Source organism: Fundulus heteroclitus, chromosome 16 (genome assembly GCF_011125445.2).
Source record: "Fundulus heteroclitus isolate FHET01 chromosome 16, MU-UCD_Fhet_4.1, whole genome shotgun sequence".
NCBI classification, from domain to species: Eukaryota; Metazoa; Chordata; class Actinopteri; order Cyprinodontiformes; family Fundulidae; genus Fundulus; species Fundulus heteroclitus.
In genome coordinates this window covers 27,817,499-27,837,274 of record NC_046376.1, presented here as the reverse complement: position 1 = coordinate 27,837,274, position 19,776 = coordinate 27,817,499, and the positions used below count along the sequence as shown (strand labels likewise).

General features: G+C 42.2%; 1 protein-coding gene across 1 annotated transcript; it reads left to right on the top strand.

Moving 5' to 3' along the window:
- The first annotated feature begins 556 nt into the window (after positions 1-556).
- Positions 557-17,375, top strand: xpnpep3 (X-prolyl aminopeptidase 3, mitochondrial). The gene is made up of 11 exons (XM_021310822.2): positions 557-857; positions 1,553-1,669; positions 1,779-1,966; positions 2,076-2,295; positions 9,088-9,272; positions 9,356-9,418; positions 10,551-10,664; positions 13,541-13,626; positions 13,858-14,041; positions 14,495-14,615; positions 15,694-17,375. Exons 1-11 carry the CDS (start codon positions 788-790, stop codon positions 15,858-15,860), a joined length of 1,515 nt encoding a protein of 504 aa, XP_021166497.2. The 5' UTR covers positions 557-787; the 3' UTR covers positions 15,861-17,375.
- The last annotated feature ends 2,401 nt before the right edge of the window (positions 17,376-19,776 follow it).

The window sequence follows — 19,776 nt, the reverse complement described above, 5'->3', positions numbered from 1 at the left end:
ACAGTATGATTATATAAACTCTAAAACAAGTAATACAATACTACGGAAGAGGATTAGGGCCACTCAAAAAAAAAAGTCTAATCAATTCTGACTTTTTTCTCCGAATTCTGAGAAAGAAGTCAGATTTGAGGATACTTTTTTTTTGAGTGGCCCTAATTCTATTCCGTACCGTACAATTCTATTGTCTCACTGCTGAAACTCTGCAATATGGAAATTGCGGGGGTTTTTTATTGTGATTATATTGCAAATGCGATTAATTGTGCAGCCCTATTGTGAATCTGAAAACACTGATGTGTGACAGAAAATCAGACCAGTAAGGGGCTGTCTCAGTGTTGTTGTTGCTCTTCTTTTGTTAATACTATTTTTATTTATATATATATATATATATATATATATATATATATATATATATATATATATATATATATATATATATATATATATATATATATATATATATATATATATATATATGTGATTCAACAGCGGCAAGTGGCTTTTGGGACGAGTGCTCTGTGCCTGACAGCCCAAACTCCGGGCAGCAATCCCCGGCAGCCGAATGAATGTAGCTGACAGAGCAGCGAGCTAGCAAAGGCAGCTGTCATTCACTACATAACCGAGGCTTTGGGCGGCTTTTACAACAAGCGAGTTAACACCCGCATGCCGCCGTCGTGTGTTTAGATATAACTTCGTGTTCCCTGTCTGTCTCTGACGGGTGCTGTCCTCAGCAGGACGCCATGCTGTGAGTGGTCCTCGGTGTCCTCCAGCAGCAGCAGCTTCAGGAACAATGTGGTCCCCAGCCCGCAGCTTCCTGCGCTCTGCTGTCAGGCTGCTGCCGCCGCGCTCCCGGGCTGCAGGTGGGTCTTACTGCTGAAGGTTCATGAAGATCCAGCTACCGAAGCCAGACTCAGGCATGCCATAACTGTGTGTTTAGGAAGAAAAGACAAAAAAAAAAAGCAGGAGGCAAACAAGCTGAAAAAGTTTGACTGTAGCCCGTGCGTTCATAAACTAAACTAAATTTCGTTCTCTCGGGGTTCCTACACAGACTTTCTAGGCTTCGGAAGACTAAAAAGTCAGCTCTCAGATCTGGAAAACTGTGGTGAAAAAAAGAGTATTGGTAAAAATATTTTAGAAAAAATTCAGAGACCTTTGGATTCTCTGCTCAAGCAGTGATAGCTTTAATATTTGTTTGATTAGTCTGCTTTTTAAGTTGATCATTGAGGCAGATTACTGAGATTACTCACGATTCTTCAGTCTACCAGTGAGTGTAAATAATAAGGACCATATAAATCCAGGGTTAAACAGAGCTACAGGGGAGGAATGTCACCCTTGAAACAGCCCAGCTGGACTGAAACCTTAAAAGAAACGCTTTGGATCGGGACTAAAATAATGTTTGACATCGTTTGAAAGAAGCTCTGGAGAGTTTCGGTTCTGGTCGTCTTTCTTGCCCCAAACCAGCGTCGTTAAACAGTACCTAACAATTTTGCGAGACTTTACCAGGAGGTATAAAGTGTCAACTTTTTTCGGGTAAGTTGTGTTGCGTTTTCTGCAGGTTGCATGTGGTGCAGACACATTTCCGTGAAACCAGGAGGCTTGAAACCAAAGACGGTCCCACCTCGGTACCTTGGCCAGCCCAGCCCCTTCACTCATCCTCACCTCATCAAACACGGTGAGTGCCTTTTTCATGCATAGATGCAAGATGCTCCTACCTCTACGTATTCATGCCAACCAAAGAGCTCGGTGCATCTTCAGGCAGTGAGGATCTCTCTGCTCCTCAGGTGAGGTGACCCCAGGCATAACCCAGACAGAGTACGAGCTCCGCAGGCAAAAGCTCGCCCTGCTCATTGAGGCCCATGCAGACAAGCTGGGACCTCCCGCCTCCTCTGGCAACCACGTGGTCATCGTTTTATCCCATCCAACACGCTACATGACCAACGACATCCCTTATCCCTTCCACCAGAACCAGGTACGTTTTGTGTTCCTTCACCCTCTAAAGAAAACAACATCCTGTCATTCCTGTGGATCCCATCTGGTCCACAGCTCCGTTGATTAATCCTCGTCCCCGCATTTCGTAGGATTTCCTCTACCTCACTGGCTTCTTGGAACCAGACAGTGCCTTGGTTCTTTACGGCGGGGCTCGACCAGACCAGGCCATGTTGTTCGTCCCCCGCAGAGATCCGGGGAGGGAACTGTGGGACGGTCCGCGGGCGGGAAAGGACGGGGCAGCTGCTTTGACGGGCATAGAAAGAGTTCACAGTACAGAGGAGCTGGGTCTGGTGTTAAAAAGCCTTAAAGGTAAATGTCTCTAGATGTATTGCACACCTTTTTTTAAAGGTTCAGTCACCCTGATTAAGACATTGAGTACATCTCTAAGGTAATCATTTATTTAACGATTCTATGATTGAACTCCTATCAACCTGCCACATCTTGAATTGGCTGTGTTTGTCCACAATACTACATCAATCTCTACATCTGTCCCATTTTTAAGGACATATCTTAATCCACAGATCTTCTGAGTCACTTTACTGTTTTTTATTTGTTTGTTTTTTATGGTAGATAGGCCCCGCCCCCCGGAGACAAGATTAGGTGTATCCGCAAACGTGTTTTGTCCTTGAGGCTGTGCGTCCACATGGATGCAGTGTTTTGGGAGACCGTGAACAATCGTTTTTTAGAACCGGGTCCCAGAGTGGATACATTTCAAAGTGCCGGTTTGGTTTTTCCGTGTGTACATGGGAGCTGCATCTTTTCTTAAACATGAGACTGTAGCCTCGCCTCTCGCTGTAACCTAACCTGACTCCAGTCATATGGATGTTGCTCCGGCTAGCTCCACTCACATCCATCTGGGACCTCTTCATAGGAATTGTCTTTATTGAAGGCTGGGCCTTATCAAAAATCCTTACATATGACTGGATAAGCCACTTGTCTGTCATCTTTATTGACGTGCTATTTCAACCACTCACACTGAAGCTAACCCGTGACGCTGTGAGAGCGACGCAGGAAAAAACAAAACTTTCTTTTTTTAAAGGGGAAGTCCAGTCAACAAGGAAAAATCAGGGTATCATTAGCTATAACTAAAACTAATACGTTTGTGGTTATTTAATGAACTTATCTTTAATCAATAAGAAAATAAAAACATAAATTGTCGTCTGAATCACTGTGTATGGGGGCTGACATTACTGCCCATATTTGGGCAGTAAGGGGCGTTTGACATCACATCCTGGGGCGTGGAAAAGCGGAAGCGGCGACAGCATTTCTCCGCTCTTTCCAAGCAAAGTCAATAGGAGCCGTTCTACACAGCTGCGATCATCAATAATTTTTTCGGATTTCCAGAGGACTTCATCACTGACATTCAGAGAGCTTTTGCTGAAGCAACAATGCCCACGTGCATGGCCATCGGATGTCCCAACACAACTGGTAAAAGTGGAAAAAACATTGCTTATTTCAACTTCCCGATTCATGAGCCACCGGGCTCGTTGCTGGATTGCCAACTTGAACAGAGCGGATTTGCCATCTAACTTCTGGCCAGAGAGAAAACACGTCATATGCAGCGACCATTTCGAAGAAGAATGTTTTGAACATGACATGAGAGCGAGGATTTTTGGTAAGTTATTTTTTATTTTAGAATTTTTTATTTAGAATTTGCGGGGATGGTCACCGAGCAGAGGGGCGGAGGGATACCACATGTGATGTGGTATCCCTCCGCCCCAGCATGTGCTGGAACGCTTTTATATTTTAATATTTATACAATAATGACCACCTGCCCTATTTACTAGAGGGCAAATATATAACTTAAGTCACTTCAGCGCGATCTCTCCTCCGCTGTGTGTGTGTGTGCGCGCTCCGCTGCAGCGCCGGCAAAGCCGTGCTGCGGCGGAGCGCGCGCGCACACACACACACACACACACACGCGTGTATACATATATACTGTAGGACCCGACTGAGTTTGCACTGGAAATAGGTAGGCTGGATTCCGTCAAAAGTCCGGTTTCTGTCAAGAAACTCTTCTAAAAAAAATCCATATCGCTATCAGATGATGATAGCTCCACGGAACTCTCATCACTGTCACTAAGTACTTCATCACTCTCTGCTTCGTACAGAGCACCAGTCGTCACCATGTTGGAAAATAGTGCGCCGTGACAAACAGAGCGTTGAAACTTGCTCAACTGCGGGTCCACCGAGTGACGTCAAAAAATGGGAGGTGACAGTACTATTCTTGACCAAGATGGATTCCTCCACATAAACATGATTAAATGAAAATTATTCATAATTAAAAAAACTTATAATTTTTTGCACAGTATGTAGTAGTTTTATATTTAAAGTACTTTCAGCAGTTTGAATTCTGATTTTGACCGGACTTCTCCTTTAATGTGTTTGCGGCTCTAGTGGCACGCGTTTTTTTGACAGTGAGCTGACAGGAAGAGGGAGGAAGACAGGCGGCAAAGCGCCGCGGGTCGGAGTCAATCCCGGGCCGACCGCGTCGAGGACTAAAGCCCTCCTAATATGGTTAGCGCTAACCGCTAACCGACAAGATGTCCGCTGCGGACGCGCCCCGGAAAACAAAACATGCCAAATCCGGTCGGGAGAAGGGCGAAAACATGGTTTCCACCAACAAAAGCCTTCAGAGTCGTTCTCTGATGTTCTTTTAATGAAACAATATTAGGTAGATTGGACAACACGGAAGAAATAGCAGCATCAATGTTAACGCTTGCTTCCTCGATGCGAGCCGCCATTGCTATCAAAACAGTCTCACGTCATGGTCGCTTCTCCACTACGTCACATCTATGAAACTGCAGCCCTGCGTCCTGATTGGCCAGACCATAAAATTGGTTGAAGAAATCACTTTCTATGGGAGAGGTCCCAGATGGATGTGAGTGGAGCTAGGCGGAGCGATATCAATCTGGCCCAGGTCAGGTTATCTGTAACCCACATGCACCTCACACTTACAAATAACAAAGATGGCGCCGTCCAGTGTGGCTTTGTTATGGCTGTTAGTAGCGTCCTCAGATTCTTCCTTTTTTTTTTTTTACATGTGCTGTCTGACTGTGTAGCACCAAGAATAGCTTTCTTAGTGCCAAAGAGAGCCCAACAGGTTTACTTACCCAAGTGGATCATTACTGGTTTTTTCTATACTGCTCTGCTTAATATATATGCAAAAAACATTATTAGATACTATTTCAAGTTCAATAGACACAGAAATGTAAAGAGAAAGAAAGGAAGAGAAAAAGATGAGGCAAAACATTAAAAGGGAGAAAAGGTGACTACTTATGTTATGTTACTTAAGAGTGTATTTAGCGACAGCCGAAGCTAACTATAGGTTTTCTCTATAGAAGTGTATCTCTAAGCACAAGTACCCGTATTCACAAAGATTCTCAGAGTCCTCTCAGAGAGCTCCTGTTTTAGCCTAAAAATTCCTACCCTGGGGTCTGAGCTTAAAAGTGATTCAGATCGCTGCTGAGAGCGACTCTGAGTAAGGAAATGACAGAAATGTTTATCTTAGTGAGGAGGTAGGGTCGACCCTATTACTATGTATGACACTGTCTTCCAAGAGCTGTGTGGTTGATAGTACCAGACAAAAAAAAAAAACCACTAATGCGCTCCTATGTTAATCAAAAGAGAGAAATTAACCGACTAGACTGGATTAAGAAATGTGTGTCATGATTGTCACACAGCATCAAAATGTTTGAACGCACCTTGTATACATCCTCATCATTCTTTTGATTTGCTTATTTATTCCTATTGCTAGTCATTTTATTACTTCATCTATTTAATATCAATACGCACTCACCTGTCAGCATTTTACTAGGTTTGCCTGCTTTTATGAGTACATTGTATTTGGCAGAGCGACCGACAAAATGGAGAAAAGGGGTGTTAAAATAAAAAAATAAAATAAAAATACTGAACTGGACAGCGGCACATCTGTCCGCACATCTCTAAGAGGAGAGTAGAGGAGTGTTGAAAGGTAAATTGGTTCCTGGATCAGGGGGCAAATACACAAACTTTAAAGTGTATTGCCGCAGATCAATGCTTCTTTTTCTCTGTGCATCTTGGTGCTTTTACTGCCCAGCCTGGAAACTGAGAAGTGCTCCGGGGAGCAATCAAAAGCGAGGAGAAAGTATCACACAATCAAACTTCTAGATGACCATTTAGGGTATTGACATTATCGTGCAATACAGAAAGTACTTTCTCACCTTTTTTATATATATTCTTTGTAAATTTCTCCAATCGTTATTCATTTTATTCAATATTTTTCCTATTATTTACCTTTAACCCAGCCTCCCACTGAAACTAATTATTTTCCCCTATGGATATAATGAAGTTTAATTTATCTACATATTAATAATTGTATGTTTGTTAAAGAAGTTTGCGCTCCTTTCCTCCACTGTTCAGGTGGAGGATCAGCCAATCAGCTCTCTCTGTTCCCACCATCTTCTCTGCTTAAGTAACAAAGTGATTGTGAAATTTTGTGCATCTAAACATGGCCACTTTTAGACTGTCTAAAAGTCCTCCTCACTACTCCTTACATTTTTACACTTTAGGAACTCTCATAAGGCCTAAGATCCTTTGTCAATAACATTTATCTTACCAAGGTAAAATTCTAAGTAAAATCATAGTTTCAGTTTCTGCCTGATCTGAGAAAAATATTAAGCAGAAAAATTTGCTTAAGATTATAATATGCTAACTTTGTATTTAAAGCATGGGGTCAATTTAGATAATCTGTGAGAGGATTGTGACATAGCGCTAAGTCTTGGGAAATTTCCTGCAGGTAAATATTCAGTTTGTAAATCGCACCCAACTGATTCCACAATTACAACTATATACAACATTTCCCCTTAGGGGAAAATTTGTTTCAGTGGGCGGACGGGTTAAAGGTGCGGCCTTAGAAACGTGATTTTTATTGAGGATAAATAAATAATAGGAAAATATTGAATAACCATAAATAAAAAGTGAAGAATTGTACAAGGAATACAGTATATAGGAATTTCTATATTATTTACCATATAATAACCATAAGGACCATAAGGGGCACCAGTGCTTTGATTACTAGGAGCGTATTTCTGTTTTTTTTTTCGTGTACTATCAACCAATCCCAGGTCTTAAAAGACAGCGTCACACTTTCTTTTTTTAACATGTCCTGTCTGGCTGTGTAGCTTTAAGAATTGCTTTCTTAACTGCAAAGAGAGCCCAACAGGTTTAGTTTCACAAGTGGAGCATTACTGCTTTTGCCATACTGTTCTGCTTGATATAAATATATGCCTAAAGCTTTATTAAATATTATTTTGGGATTATTTCAAGTTTAATGAACACTGAAAATGAAAAGGTAAAAGAGAAAGAAAAGGAACAAAAAAAGATGAGTCAAATGGGAGAAAAGATAACAAAAATAGAGCGGAGGAAAAAGAGAGTACAAGATAACATCCATGGAGTCTGCGTCTACACCACTGCAGAGAGATATAAAAATAACAGCAAAACCAACCAAAAAAGTATCACAAATACAAACAACCAACGCCTCGATGACATCGCTGAAAAATATGCAGTCTTATTTAATACAGGATGTATAAAGTGACAGCCAAAGCTAATAATAGGGGTTTTCTGTATAGAAGTGAACACATTATATACTTCCAGGTCCAAGTACCGACACCCCTCTGGGGTATTCAGACGCCAGAGCTGGGAGGGGAACACCATCATCAGGATGGGGGGGGGGGGCACCTCCTGCCTGACATACCCGGTACATACTCCAGCCCCAACCCTCCACGCTGACCCACGAGCCCATTTACCCAGGGATAGGCCCAACACAATGTGAACAGGCCAGCCAACCAGAGCCCGCCCCATGAGCCCAGAAGTGCTGCCTCCCCCACACCCTGCCCACCTTGTTTAAGACGCTCATCCTAGTCCCGGGGAAGGCAGAAGTGCCTGCCCCAGCCGGCCCCCAGGACCCAACACCCATGCCAGACCCCAGCTAGGCGGCCCGCTCCTCCTCCAGGCCTCCAACTCTAGATGCCAATCGGAGAACAAGGGTGTGAAAAAGACCCCGAGCCTGCCTCCGCCAGCTCAAATGTCAAGTTGTTGCATGTTGTTCTCAAGTGCATTTAAAACTGGGAGGGCTAAAAGGGGGGGGCGCCCAACTAGCAACGCGGTCAACCACACACCTCGTCACGAAAATCAAAATGTGTGTCGTCTTCTCACTCAGTCGCTCTCAGCAGCGATCTGAATCACTCTGAAGCTAGGACTCCTAGGTAGGGATTTTAAGGCTAAGATAGGCGCTCTCTGAGAGGACTCTGAGCATCTTTGTGAATACGGGCACAGATCTGTGTGCACCTGCAAACTGTACAGCTACTCATGCTGTCTCTGCTTGTCCCACAATCCCACATCCCCCCTTACGGTCCATAGTACTTATAGGTTTATTGATACCTCCTGCTGTGGATGGTGGACATAATATTGACGGGTCAACTTCATCCCCCCCCCCCCACCCCCTTTCAGTGACAGATCCTGTCATGGGTCACTCATGTTCATATGTGTGTGCAGGCAAACAAGCAAATACTTCTGGCAATATATAGTGTGTATATATGTAATTGTGTGGAACCCTTTTTGTATCCTCTTGACTGATGCTTTTGATACGGGTACCTTCGTAACCTCTTAGCAATATATGTCACATAGAATGCTACTAGTACAGCTAAAGTTTATAACAGGTTCATCTATTCACAATAATAAGTAGCTGATGGAAACGTGTAAGACTGAATGCTGAAATTGCCTCCTGTTTTGGTTTAAAAAGGTGTGCACATCTATGCAGCTGGGTTGCTGCAGCTTTTTTTTAGAAGGGAAAAAGTCCTAAAACGATTGGTTGTGGTCTTGCTTTTTTAAGCTACATTCACATATTCAAGTCATTTTAACTAGAATATGTAGACTTTTAGAGTCTTTTAAGGAAGCATCACAAACAAACTCAGGTTAAGAAGATCACAGTGAGTTTCTGTTTCTCTGCTCCATCAGACTTTTATTTCATATAGTGTTGAAATCGACATTTGGCAAATAAAAATGAATTCCTTCACAATTAAAACTTAAGAAAACTCTTCTGGTCATCTCTTTTTCCCTTAGGCACTCAGCTCTGGTACGATGCCTCTCAGCCTGCCCACTCTGGGCTTCACCAGGCCCATGTGCTCCCCCTGCTTGAAGCGGGCCCCGTCCCACGATCGCTCCGGCCCCTCGTTCACTCTCTCCGGGCGATCAAGAGCCCTGCAGAGGTATCGCTTATGCAAGAGGCGGGTCGGATCACAGCCCAGGTTTGTCAGTCGTTTCATCTGTCATTCTCAGATTTTGTGCATTTGATCCAGTTGAAACACAGATTAACATCCTTTTCCTTCAGGCCTTTAGGAGGACGATGGCTTTGTCACAAGGAGATGTCGACGAGTCAGTCCTGTTTGCTAAGGTTAGGTTTATAGAGCTGAGGACCTCAGCTCAATGGTTCTGTATTTTATTACCGTATTATTTTGTTAAAATTGTCCATGTATGTCAGAGATGGTTATTTACAGTGGTGTGAAAAAGTATTTGCTACCTTTTATAGAATTCATCTGTGTTCTCACCATGTCCTGATTCAAAGAAATGCAAGAACAGCTGAGAAACAAAGTCATCAAGAGATATCAGTTTCAGTTTAGAAAGTGTTAAGAAGCCATTTCTAAGGCTTTGGTACTCCAGCAGCGGATCGTTTTTTCCCCTTATTGAAGGCAATTGTTATTTAAAAACAGTTTTTTTTTTTTTTTATTTACCCTTTCGTGTGTCTGGCTATGAAATGGATTTGATGATCTGGAAACATTAAAATTTAATAAAATAAACAGAACAAAAAAAAAGCGTAAGGGGGCAAATCACTGAGCTATATAATAGACTGGAGTGCTGATTTTGCCGAAAAACTGAAGTCACTGGCCGCCATCTTGCTACTCCCTACTCTCACAGAATCCCATAGGATTTGGTTGCAACAACAAGCAGTTTTCTGGCTGTGTGAAAACGTTTCACAGGTAATTCTACAGTCAGTGGATGTACTAACACTATCAACTACTAGGAAATTAGGTGCTGAAATATTTTACATGTTATTCATATTAAATATATATATGTATATATAAGCATGTGTATATGTATATATGTATATATATGTATACACATATGTAAATATATGTTTTTGTACATTGTTGTTTATATATTTATAAATGTTAAACATATATATTTAAATGAATAAAATGCAAAATATTTCAGCACATGACTTTCTCAGTACTTCATATTTTTAGAACATAACATAAAACTATATGGCATTTGACATTTTAAAAGTCTTAAGCCCCCCCTGAACATGAGAAAATCTTCGTTATTCGATGCTGTAGCGCACATATTCCCTAGTTACTGGGGGGAAATAGGGAGTACCAATATGGCGGCTGGTGGCTTCAAAGCGACTCGTTCAAACAGACGGTGATTAGCACTCCAGTGTATTATATAGCTCAGTGGGGCAAATACTTTTTCACCTCACCGTGAATCTCACAGAGACTCTTTCCTTAAACTATTATGTATTTTTCTAGTTTGATTTCGAGAATCGGATCCATGGTGCCAACTTCCTGGCCTACCCCCCCGTAGTTGCCGGAGGAAATCGAGCGAACACTCTGCACTACATAAACAACAACCAGATCATCAAGGTAAACATTTGAGGTGCAGTTAAGACCATATAACATATAGTTTCCAGCTGCTGTCTAGTCGTGGCTGAAAGTCTTTCTTTGCTGTGATAAAATATCTTCAAACAGAGGCGAACTATAATCTGCAGAGATCAGATGTATTGATTTAAAAATGTATAACTATTTGACGGGATAAAAGCTTTTTTCATCAGTGCAGTGAAATCATAACCACAGGTTAAGCTGTGAAAGAGTCCATCTGAAATCAATCTGTCAGTAAAACTAGACTGATTACTATTACAAAGGGGGAGAGGTGGTGGAAATCAGTGGTTTTATACATTTGAAATGACTACCTTCAAAGCAAAATGTGCAACCATTATCACCTTGCATCATAAAGACCACAGTTTTCTGGATCATCATGTACTTCAAGATGAGAAACTCACTTCCTGTCAAGAGGGCTTCTACACCAGTGTCCAGCAAGATCTGTGACGATCTACCACTGAGGAGGGAGCCGAGAACAATGTAGCCTCCAGACTTGTTCAGCGTTAAGATACTGTTTGCGTGCGTCTGCACAGCCAGGTACAAGAAGGGGCATCGAACAAGCCACTCCTCTTCAAGAAAAACATCAAGAACTGACAGAAAGCCTGTTGGAGTCTGCTCAGATAAACTTTATTTCATTTGATGAATCCTCGTAATTGTTTAGGAAGTCCTTAAAATAATTTGTCTGGAGGAGAAAATGTAAGCAGCGGGGCACTACAGTGAATATAGATCGGTATCGAAATGTTCTACACCGTGCAACATCTTTGCCGATGATGTGTGCTTATTTTCCAGGAATACGGAGAAGCGTGTCACAATCCTAAGTCGAAACAAGCTTCCTCTAAGTTTGGGCTCCATGGTCTGGAAACTCTCCAGATCCTTATCACAAGTATTTAAACCTAGGGTCAGGTTTCAGAAAGCAAGCAGACTAACTCCCAACACTAAGACATAATGACAAGCCTTCAAAACTGGTATTTAACATTTTATAATGCTAGTAAACGAATTGCATTCAATTCAGTTTTATTTATATAGCGCCATTTTACACACATGTCATCTCAAGGCACATTACAAAGTCAAATTCAGTCAAATCATACATATTGGTTTAACAGTTTCCTATCTAAGGAAACCCAGTAGATTGCATCAAAGTCTTGACAAGCAGCATTCACTCCTCCTGGAGAAGCGTAGAGCCACAGTGGACAGTTGCCTGCATTGTCCATGACTTTCCAGCAATCCCTCATACTGAGCAAGCATGAAGCGACAGTGGAGAGGAAAACTCCTTTAACGGGAAGGAAGACCTCCATCAGAACCGGGCTTAGTATGAACGGTCATCTGCCTCGACCGACTAGAGGTTAGAGAAGACAGAGCAGAGACACAACAAGAGAGACAAACGAGCACAGAAGCACACATTGACCCAGGAATACTTTCTATGTTATATGGTAATAACAGGTGATCTGTCTTCCCTGGATGATGTCACAGCTAACAGGGCGCCAGACCAGGTGTACCTACTATGAAGAAAAAAATGACAGAGAACAAAAAGTTGAAATAACAAACAATACAAATTGGAGAACAGTAGAACTCAGCAGAGTGAGAAAAATAGTCCCTGATGTCCTCCAGTAGCCTAAGCCTATCACAGCACAACTATAGAGGTAGCTCAGGGTCACATGAGCCACTCTAACTATAAGCTTTGTCAAAAAGAAAAGTTTTAAGCCTAGTCTTAAAAGTAGACAGGGTGTCCGCCTCACGGACCAAAACTGGGAGTTGGTTCCACAGGAGAGGAGCCTGATAGCTAAAGGATCTGCCTCCCATTCTACTTTTAGAGACTCTAGGAACCACCAGCAGACCTGCAGTCTGAGAGCGAAGTGCTCTGTTAGGAACATACGGGGTAATCAGAGCTCTGATATATGATGGAGTTTGATTATTAAGGGCTTTATACGTTAGAAGAAGAATTTTAAATTCTATTCTTGATTTAACAGGAAGCCAATGAAGAGAAGCTAAAATTGGAGAAATATGATCCCTCTTGTTGATTTTAGTCAGAACTCTTGCTGCAGCATTTTAGATCATCTGAAGATTTGAACTGCATTTTGTGGACTTCCTGAAAGTAAAGAATTACAATAGTCCAGCCTTGAAGTAACAAATGCATGGACCAGTTTTTCAGCATCACTCCTGGACAGAATGTTTCTAATTCTGGTAATATTCAAGAGGTGAAAAAAGGAATCTCTGGAAACCTGTTTAATATGGGATTTAAGTGACATGTTTTGATAAAAATAACACCAAGGGTTTTTACCAGAGGCCAATTTAATGCCATTTAGATTAGGTGATCGATTAAGATGCGTATTTTTAAGGACTCTGGTCCAGTGATAACTTCTGTCTTGTCAGAATTTAAAAGCAGGAAATTTAAAGTCATCCAGTTTTTTAAGGTCATCAAGACATGACTGTAGTCGAAGTAATTTGTTGGATTTGTCAGGATTTATGGATAAATAGCTGAGTGTCATCAACATAACAGTGGAAATTACTCCCATGCTGTCTGATAATTTTACCAATAGAAAGCATATATATAGTAAAGAAAATTGGCCCAAGGACTGAACCCTGTGGTACTCCACAAGTGACCCTAGAGTTTGAAGAATATTTATTATTAACATGAACAAACTGGAATCTGTCCGACAGATAAAATTTAAACCAGCCTAATGCTTGTCCCTTAATCCCTACAGTATGTTCAAGTCTTATTGTGATCAACTTTATTGAATGCAGCACTGAGATATCATGTATTTTTAATTAGGGAAAAATTATTCCACGTAAAAGTGTTTTTGTTTGGTCTTTACACCAAGCAGCTTGTTCTATAAGTATTTGCTCCCCGTGTCCTTCATTAGGATGGTGAGATGGTTCTTCTTGATGGTGGCTGTGAGTACTTTGGTTACGTCAGCGACATCACTCGAACGTGGCCCGTCAACGGCAGGTAAGTTTGACAGAAAAAGTTTAAAGATGAACCAAACACTTCAAACAGTTGATAATATCTTGCTAATAAAAGAGACAAAATTCACCAAACGTTGAGGAAGATGAATTCTGTTGTTGAAATCTGTAGTTCGGTACTTTCATCTAATCGAGTGCATATTTCCATGGTGAGTAAGAAACACACTTTTGTGGTGTTTTTTTTTTTTTTTTGGGCCCTCTCGCTGTCCTTCGTCAGGTTCAGCCCAGCCCAGACTGAGTTGTACGAGGCCGTCCTGGAGGTGCAGCGCTCCTGTCTGTCCCTCTGTTCCCCTGGCGTCAGCCTCGATCACATCTACAGCACCATGCTGGCTCTTTTGGGACGCCAGCTGAAGCGCCTCGGCATCCTGAAGGCTGGTACCAGTGATGCAGATGTGTTGAAGGTAAAATACCAGAAAAAGGGACGGGGGAGGGGGGGTCCCCTTTGTCAGACGAGTGAAATGATGCTCCATGATCTCTCCAGCTGGAGTGGGCGTTGGCTACGGGGAGCTCACATCTTGCATTTACAGTATTTATAACAGCTTCAGAGGACATAGTTAAGACCAAACCGCCTTGTTTTTCAGCGTCAGCGTTTTAATTATGACCATTTGACCGTGTTGCTGCTCTGAGCGACACTGCCTGAGGGGGAGAGCTTCACAGATCAATAAACTTCACAGATACCAGATGCATGTGGTTAGCGGCAAACCTATTTCTGCGTATAACTATTAAACCATTATACTGTCCGGCGCCACAAACATCTGCTGGTGGGAAATGAACGACATGACTTTTAACAGATGGTGGCAGGTTTTATTTTTGTTTAACATGCACTAAGGATTTCAATTCTGTTTCGATCCCAGGCTGCGAGGAGGTACTGCCCCCACCATGTTGGCCATTACCTGGGCATGGACGTGCACGACACCCCCGAGTTGTCCCGCTCACAACCTCTCCAGCCTGGAATGGTCATCACTATAGAACCAGGTAGTTTTAAGCTACGAGTACAAATCGCTAAACCACAGTGCCTTGAAACATGAATTTAAGTATTTTCTTTAATTTATTTCTTTTTCTAACTTTATGACCACAGACCTCCTTGAATTCTCCTGGGCTTTATGTGACAGACCAACACAAAGTAGTGCAGTGGAGTGTGCATTTGCATTCGGTCCTCCTGGGTCAAGGTTTTGCACCATCTTTTGGAGCAGTTGCACCTGCTAGTCTATAAGGCCGTGTTTCTATCGGGTTTACACATTCAGAGGCTGAATCCTCCCCCCATGCTACTTTGCAAAATTGCTCCAGCTCAGTCAGATTGGTTGTCTCAGTCCAATATTGGCAGTTTTTCAATTGGGTTTAGGTCTAGACTTTGACTGGGTCATTGGGACACGTCTGAGCTTTGATCTGTAGCTCTAAATTTATGTTTAGGATCGGACGCTTTTTCCTGCAGTAGGGAGAACCTCTGCTCAGACCTCAAGTTTGTTGCTGTCTCTAACATTTTTATTCTCTGTGCGTGCCGACAGAAAGCATCGCTACAGCATGACGCTGCCTCCACCATGTTTCACAATAGGGACGGTCTATTTAAGTATACACACGATGGATTGATCAGTCCTCTGTGAAATGGTCAGAGCTCGGGATATTGTTTTACAACGTAACTCTGCTTTAACCTTCCCCTCAGCTTTCTCCCTGACCTGCCTGCTGAGTTCCTTTGTCTTCGTGGTACAAACTGTTCCCTAATCTTCTCTAAAAGATCCGCCGAGGCCTGCAGAACAGCTGCATTTATGCTGAGATTAAAGTCCACGCTGACTGACCTTTTACAAATTTTTACTTTTAACGGTAGCCGTTTGAGGGGGATTTTATTTGGGGCTATCAACATGAAGCGGGCTGAATGCAAATGTACAACACACCTTTCAGGTTTTTATGAAAAGCTGACCTTGGTCTTTCACATAAAATGAAAAGCACTGACGTTTGTCATGGGCCCAGATAGCTCAAGGGGTTTGAACGTGTTTGCAAGGCACTGCACCTGTTACACAACCAGAAAACCCTTCCCTCACCGTCTTCCTCGCCACAGGGTTATACATCTGTGAAGACAACGACCAGGCGCCAGAGCATTTCCGTGGCCTCGGCGTCAGGATTGAGGATGACGTGGCGATCCAAGAAAAGGGAGGGCCTCTGATTTTGTCCTGCGCTGCTCCAAAGACCATAGCTGACGTAGAGAGGACCTGTGAGGTGGGATAGGGTGGGGAGAGCGCGGAAAACTGCACCAAGTGTTCAAGATCATGGATGGTTCGCTTATCAGTCGTCTCAAAAACCTCAGGCCCTGGGAACGTGACGGCTTGGGAGTCGATCGGTGGGATTAACTTTAGTGTAATCGATGTTGCAAATGTGAATTAAAATGCGTTGTTAAAGATGATAAACTGCGGACAAGCATATCACCTTAAATAGGTGCTATTCCAACTAATCCAAGATACACAAGAAAACAAATATTTTCAGAAAAGAAACACAATCTAGCCCAACTGTGCCTTCAGTACTAGTTGAGGTGGCTTGAAGCACTGAAAAGGGTGTTAAGGGATGGTGTTGTAGCTTTAAAGTCTACGCCGTTCCTCTGTTAAAACATCAGAGCTGTGGAGATGCAGTAAGGAGGACAATCCTGATCATGCACTGAACTTTAAATTTTATTTTTTTTACTTGCATAAGGTTTGCCCATAAATCAAAGTAGCTCAGTTAGAAAAAGCAAAATTTTTTTTTTTATTGTGAATTCCTCTAATTTCTCCCTATATTTTGTTTCTCTACACTAACAAAGGACAGGTGTTTATGTCTGAAACGATTTATAATTCATGCTCCTGCTGAAAGACAAAGCCACCAAATGAAGCACATCGACACACTTTACTCTAAAACAAGCCAAACACATCTTCACAGGTGGACTTTCCTTTTTTTTTTTTTTTATTAAACCATTGTATTTATTCAGTGATGTGTCCACCGTGGCTGTTTGGAAACTGGATTTGTAGACTTTACTGAAATAGGATCTGTTATACTGAGTGTTTGACTGAGTTGGTGTGAATGTGTGTTTTATGTGAAAAGGATAATTGTGTTTGCTTTCAGAATAAAAAAAAAGTGGTTATGAGTTTTAAAAACCTCTGGATTTTAATACAAGAGAAACAATTTTAGATTTTTAACACCAGTGATCAAGGGAGGTAGCAAACGTTTCATCCCAGGTCTATAGCATCACAGGAACGTAGATCTGGGTGCTTAGAGGGAAGGGCTCTGGAACAAAATGGGTCTTTTAGAGTATTTGTACCACCATGCATTATCAAATGGCTTTTGCTGTGCTGCACACAAATGCTTCTGTTGTCCAAAATTCATGTATTGTTTTTTTTTTCTTTTTATTACACACAAACATGGCAGTGATAGAGGAGGACTCTGAACTTCAGTTTCCACCCAGAGAACTCAGATTTATGAACTGAAGCAGTCCAACAACCTGCTGTGTCTCCTGAGCCTATAGTTAATTGTTAGGTTTTTTTCAGTGGCAGTGTCAGAAAATAACCTTTTCGTTAAAGTGTCATGTGATAATTTACGTTTGTAGTTACGAGTTAACACGTTAGGTTTAATGCATCATACTGCTTTGAACTCAAATCAACTTGTACCTACAAGTGCTGGAAACAGTATTTACTCCCTTTCATTTAAATGTTCCAGATCATCAAATAAATTTTGATATCAGACTAAGATAACCTAAATAAAGGGTGTTTAAATGATTTCCGTTATTTACGTGATTGACAACATGAACTGAGCAAAAGGATTTGAAAACAGCAGCGGCACATCGTGCTCATCTAAAGAAGTCCGAGAGCCACAGAGAAATGAACGCTTCCAGCCATCAGTCTGGAGGGTTACAGAGGCTTTCCAGGCGCCACAGCGAGACGCGAAGAAAGAAAACATGGAACAGTGGGGAACCGTCCCAAGGGTGGCCGCAAGAGCGCAACGACAGCTCATCCATGAGGTCCCAAAAGAGCCCAGAGCAGGGTCTAAAGCACTGCAGGCCTCACTTTCCTCCGTTAGGGTCAGTGCTCATGATTCAATAAATAACAAAGAGAGACTGGGCAAAGACGGCCAAGCTGGGAACCACTGCTGACCAAAAAGAACGCAGAAGGCCGTTTGGTATTTGAAAAAAAAAAAGATCTTTATTGTTTTTTAGGAAACCGTTCTGTCGGCTGATGAGACAAAGCTGTGCGTCTATTTACATCTGGTGGAAAACCACCAGCATGTCAGAAAAGGAACATCATGCCAACACGGCGGTGGTAGAGTAATGGTTTCATCTTGCCATAACTGACATTAATTCTGCTCTCGCTCTAGCAGAAAATCCCGAATAGAGCGTCCAGTTATTAGTTTGTGACCTTGATTTTCAAGTGCAATTGAGTTACGCAGCTTGACAACGATCCAATGAACAGCCGCCAGCGGCCTAGTCCAAGTCTGGAACGAATTCTGAGAGACTGTTCATAATAAAAACAACAACAGTGAGGCAGAATTTAAACAACTCTGCAGCGGGCCAACGTATCTCTAAAGTGATGTAAAAAAATGATTTCCAGTTGGCAACAGATGGATTGCAGTTGTTGCTGCTTATGGGTGGTTTAGAACAAATAAAATCATAATTTGAAAAACTGCTCTTTGTATTCACTCCCGTTATGTTTCTCTGAAGACTGGCGACCTACCAGAGAGCTTCCCGCCTGGAGAATCTCTTTCTTTCCCACGTTTTTTTTCTTTTCTTTGCAAAATAACTGAGTTGGATTTAAGGGTCTGAGAACATCGTGTGAACGGGCCGCTCCAGCACAAGGTTTTCTGCCCTACACGCCGTCTTCCCTCGAATGTAACCGGTTTTCCTGTCCCTGCTGAAGAAAAGCATCCCTGCAACGTAATCCTGCCACCATCATGTTTTACACTGGGGATGGGGTATTCAGCGCTTTGAACATTGTTAGTTCTCTGGCGCACGTTAGGGCTGGACGATATAGAAAGAAAAACATATTGATAAAATAGAAATCATATTGATCGATATCGATAATTATCAAAAAAATAAATAAAAATATACATTTTAGGTGCGACCTTGACCATTTTATGCTGTTGCTTAATGACCTATTATTAAATAAATGGATTTAAACTCAACTCTTTATTCAACTAAGTTTTTACGAAACTGTAAGTGTTAAAAAGTAAAAAAAAAAAAAAGGACACATGCTCTATGAACTGTCTGAAGGCTGATAGAGGTTTCCTGGGTTTGTGATTGGTTGGGAGGATGGAATGACTGTAGTATTAACCCACATGATAGGCTAGAATGCACTGTTCTTTTATTGAACTTTTTATTGACCCCTGTTTTTTATATTCAACCATACGTCTATCGATCGATATATATCGTTATTGAATTATCGTCCAGCCCCAGCGCGCGCAGCCCTTTCCATGTAGGACTGATTAATTTTGGTTTCATGAGACAAGACCACCGTCTTCCACATTTTTGCTGTATCCTCTGCGTGACTTGAAGCGAACAAAACTTATGCCGATCACTCAATGTTTTTTTTTTTTTTTACAGGCTACTCTTCCCTAAAAGCTAGAATCATGGCGCGCATGACTAATAATTGTCCCACCTGAGCTGTGGACCTCTGCAGTTCCTCCAGAGTTACCAATGGGCCTCGCAGCTAATTCTTCGGCTCTGCCTTTCTCCATTTTCACAGACTGCGCTTTTCCAGACATGTCTGCTGTGTTCTTTTGTTCTTCGTGATGCCGTTTGTTCCCTAATGCTCTCATAAAACCTCTGACGGCTGGCTTCGCAGAACAGCAACATTTATGCATAAATTAAATTACACTCTAGTTTTGTGTGTGAGTGCAGTAAATAACCCCCATCAGAAATCATAAATTTCCTCTAATTTCTCAACAGCAACAAAAAAAAAAGAGTTCGAGTGTTTGACTGAGGGGGTAAAAGTTGGACACCACTGTCCCCTGCAGACTGAACCCGACGGCCGCCGCCGACACGGCGGGACAGGTTTCCGGACACTCCCGAGCACTCACGAAGACAACCTCTCCTCTTGTTCCTTTCCTCCGTCCCTCCTCCTCCTCCTCCTCTTCACGCCTAATGTTGCTGTACCTCTAACCCTCCCCCCCTCCTCCTCCTCCTCCC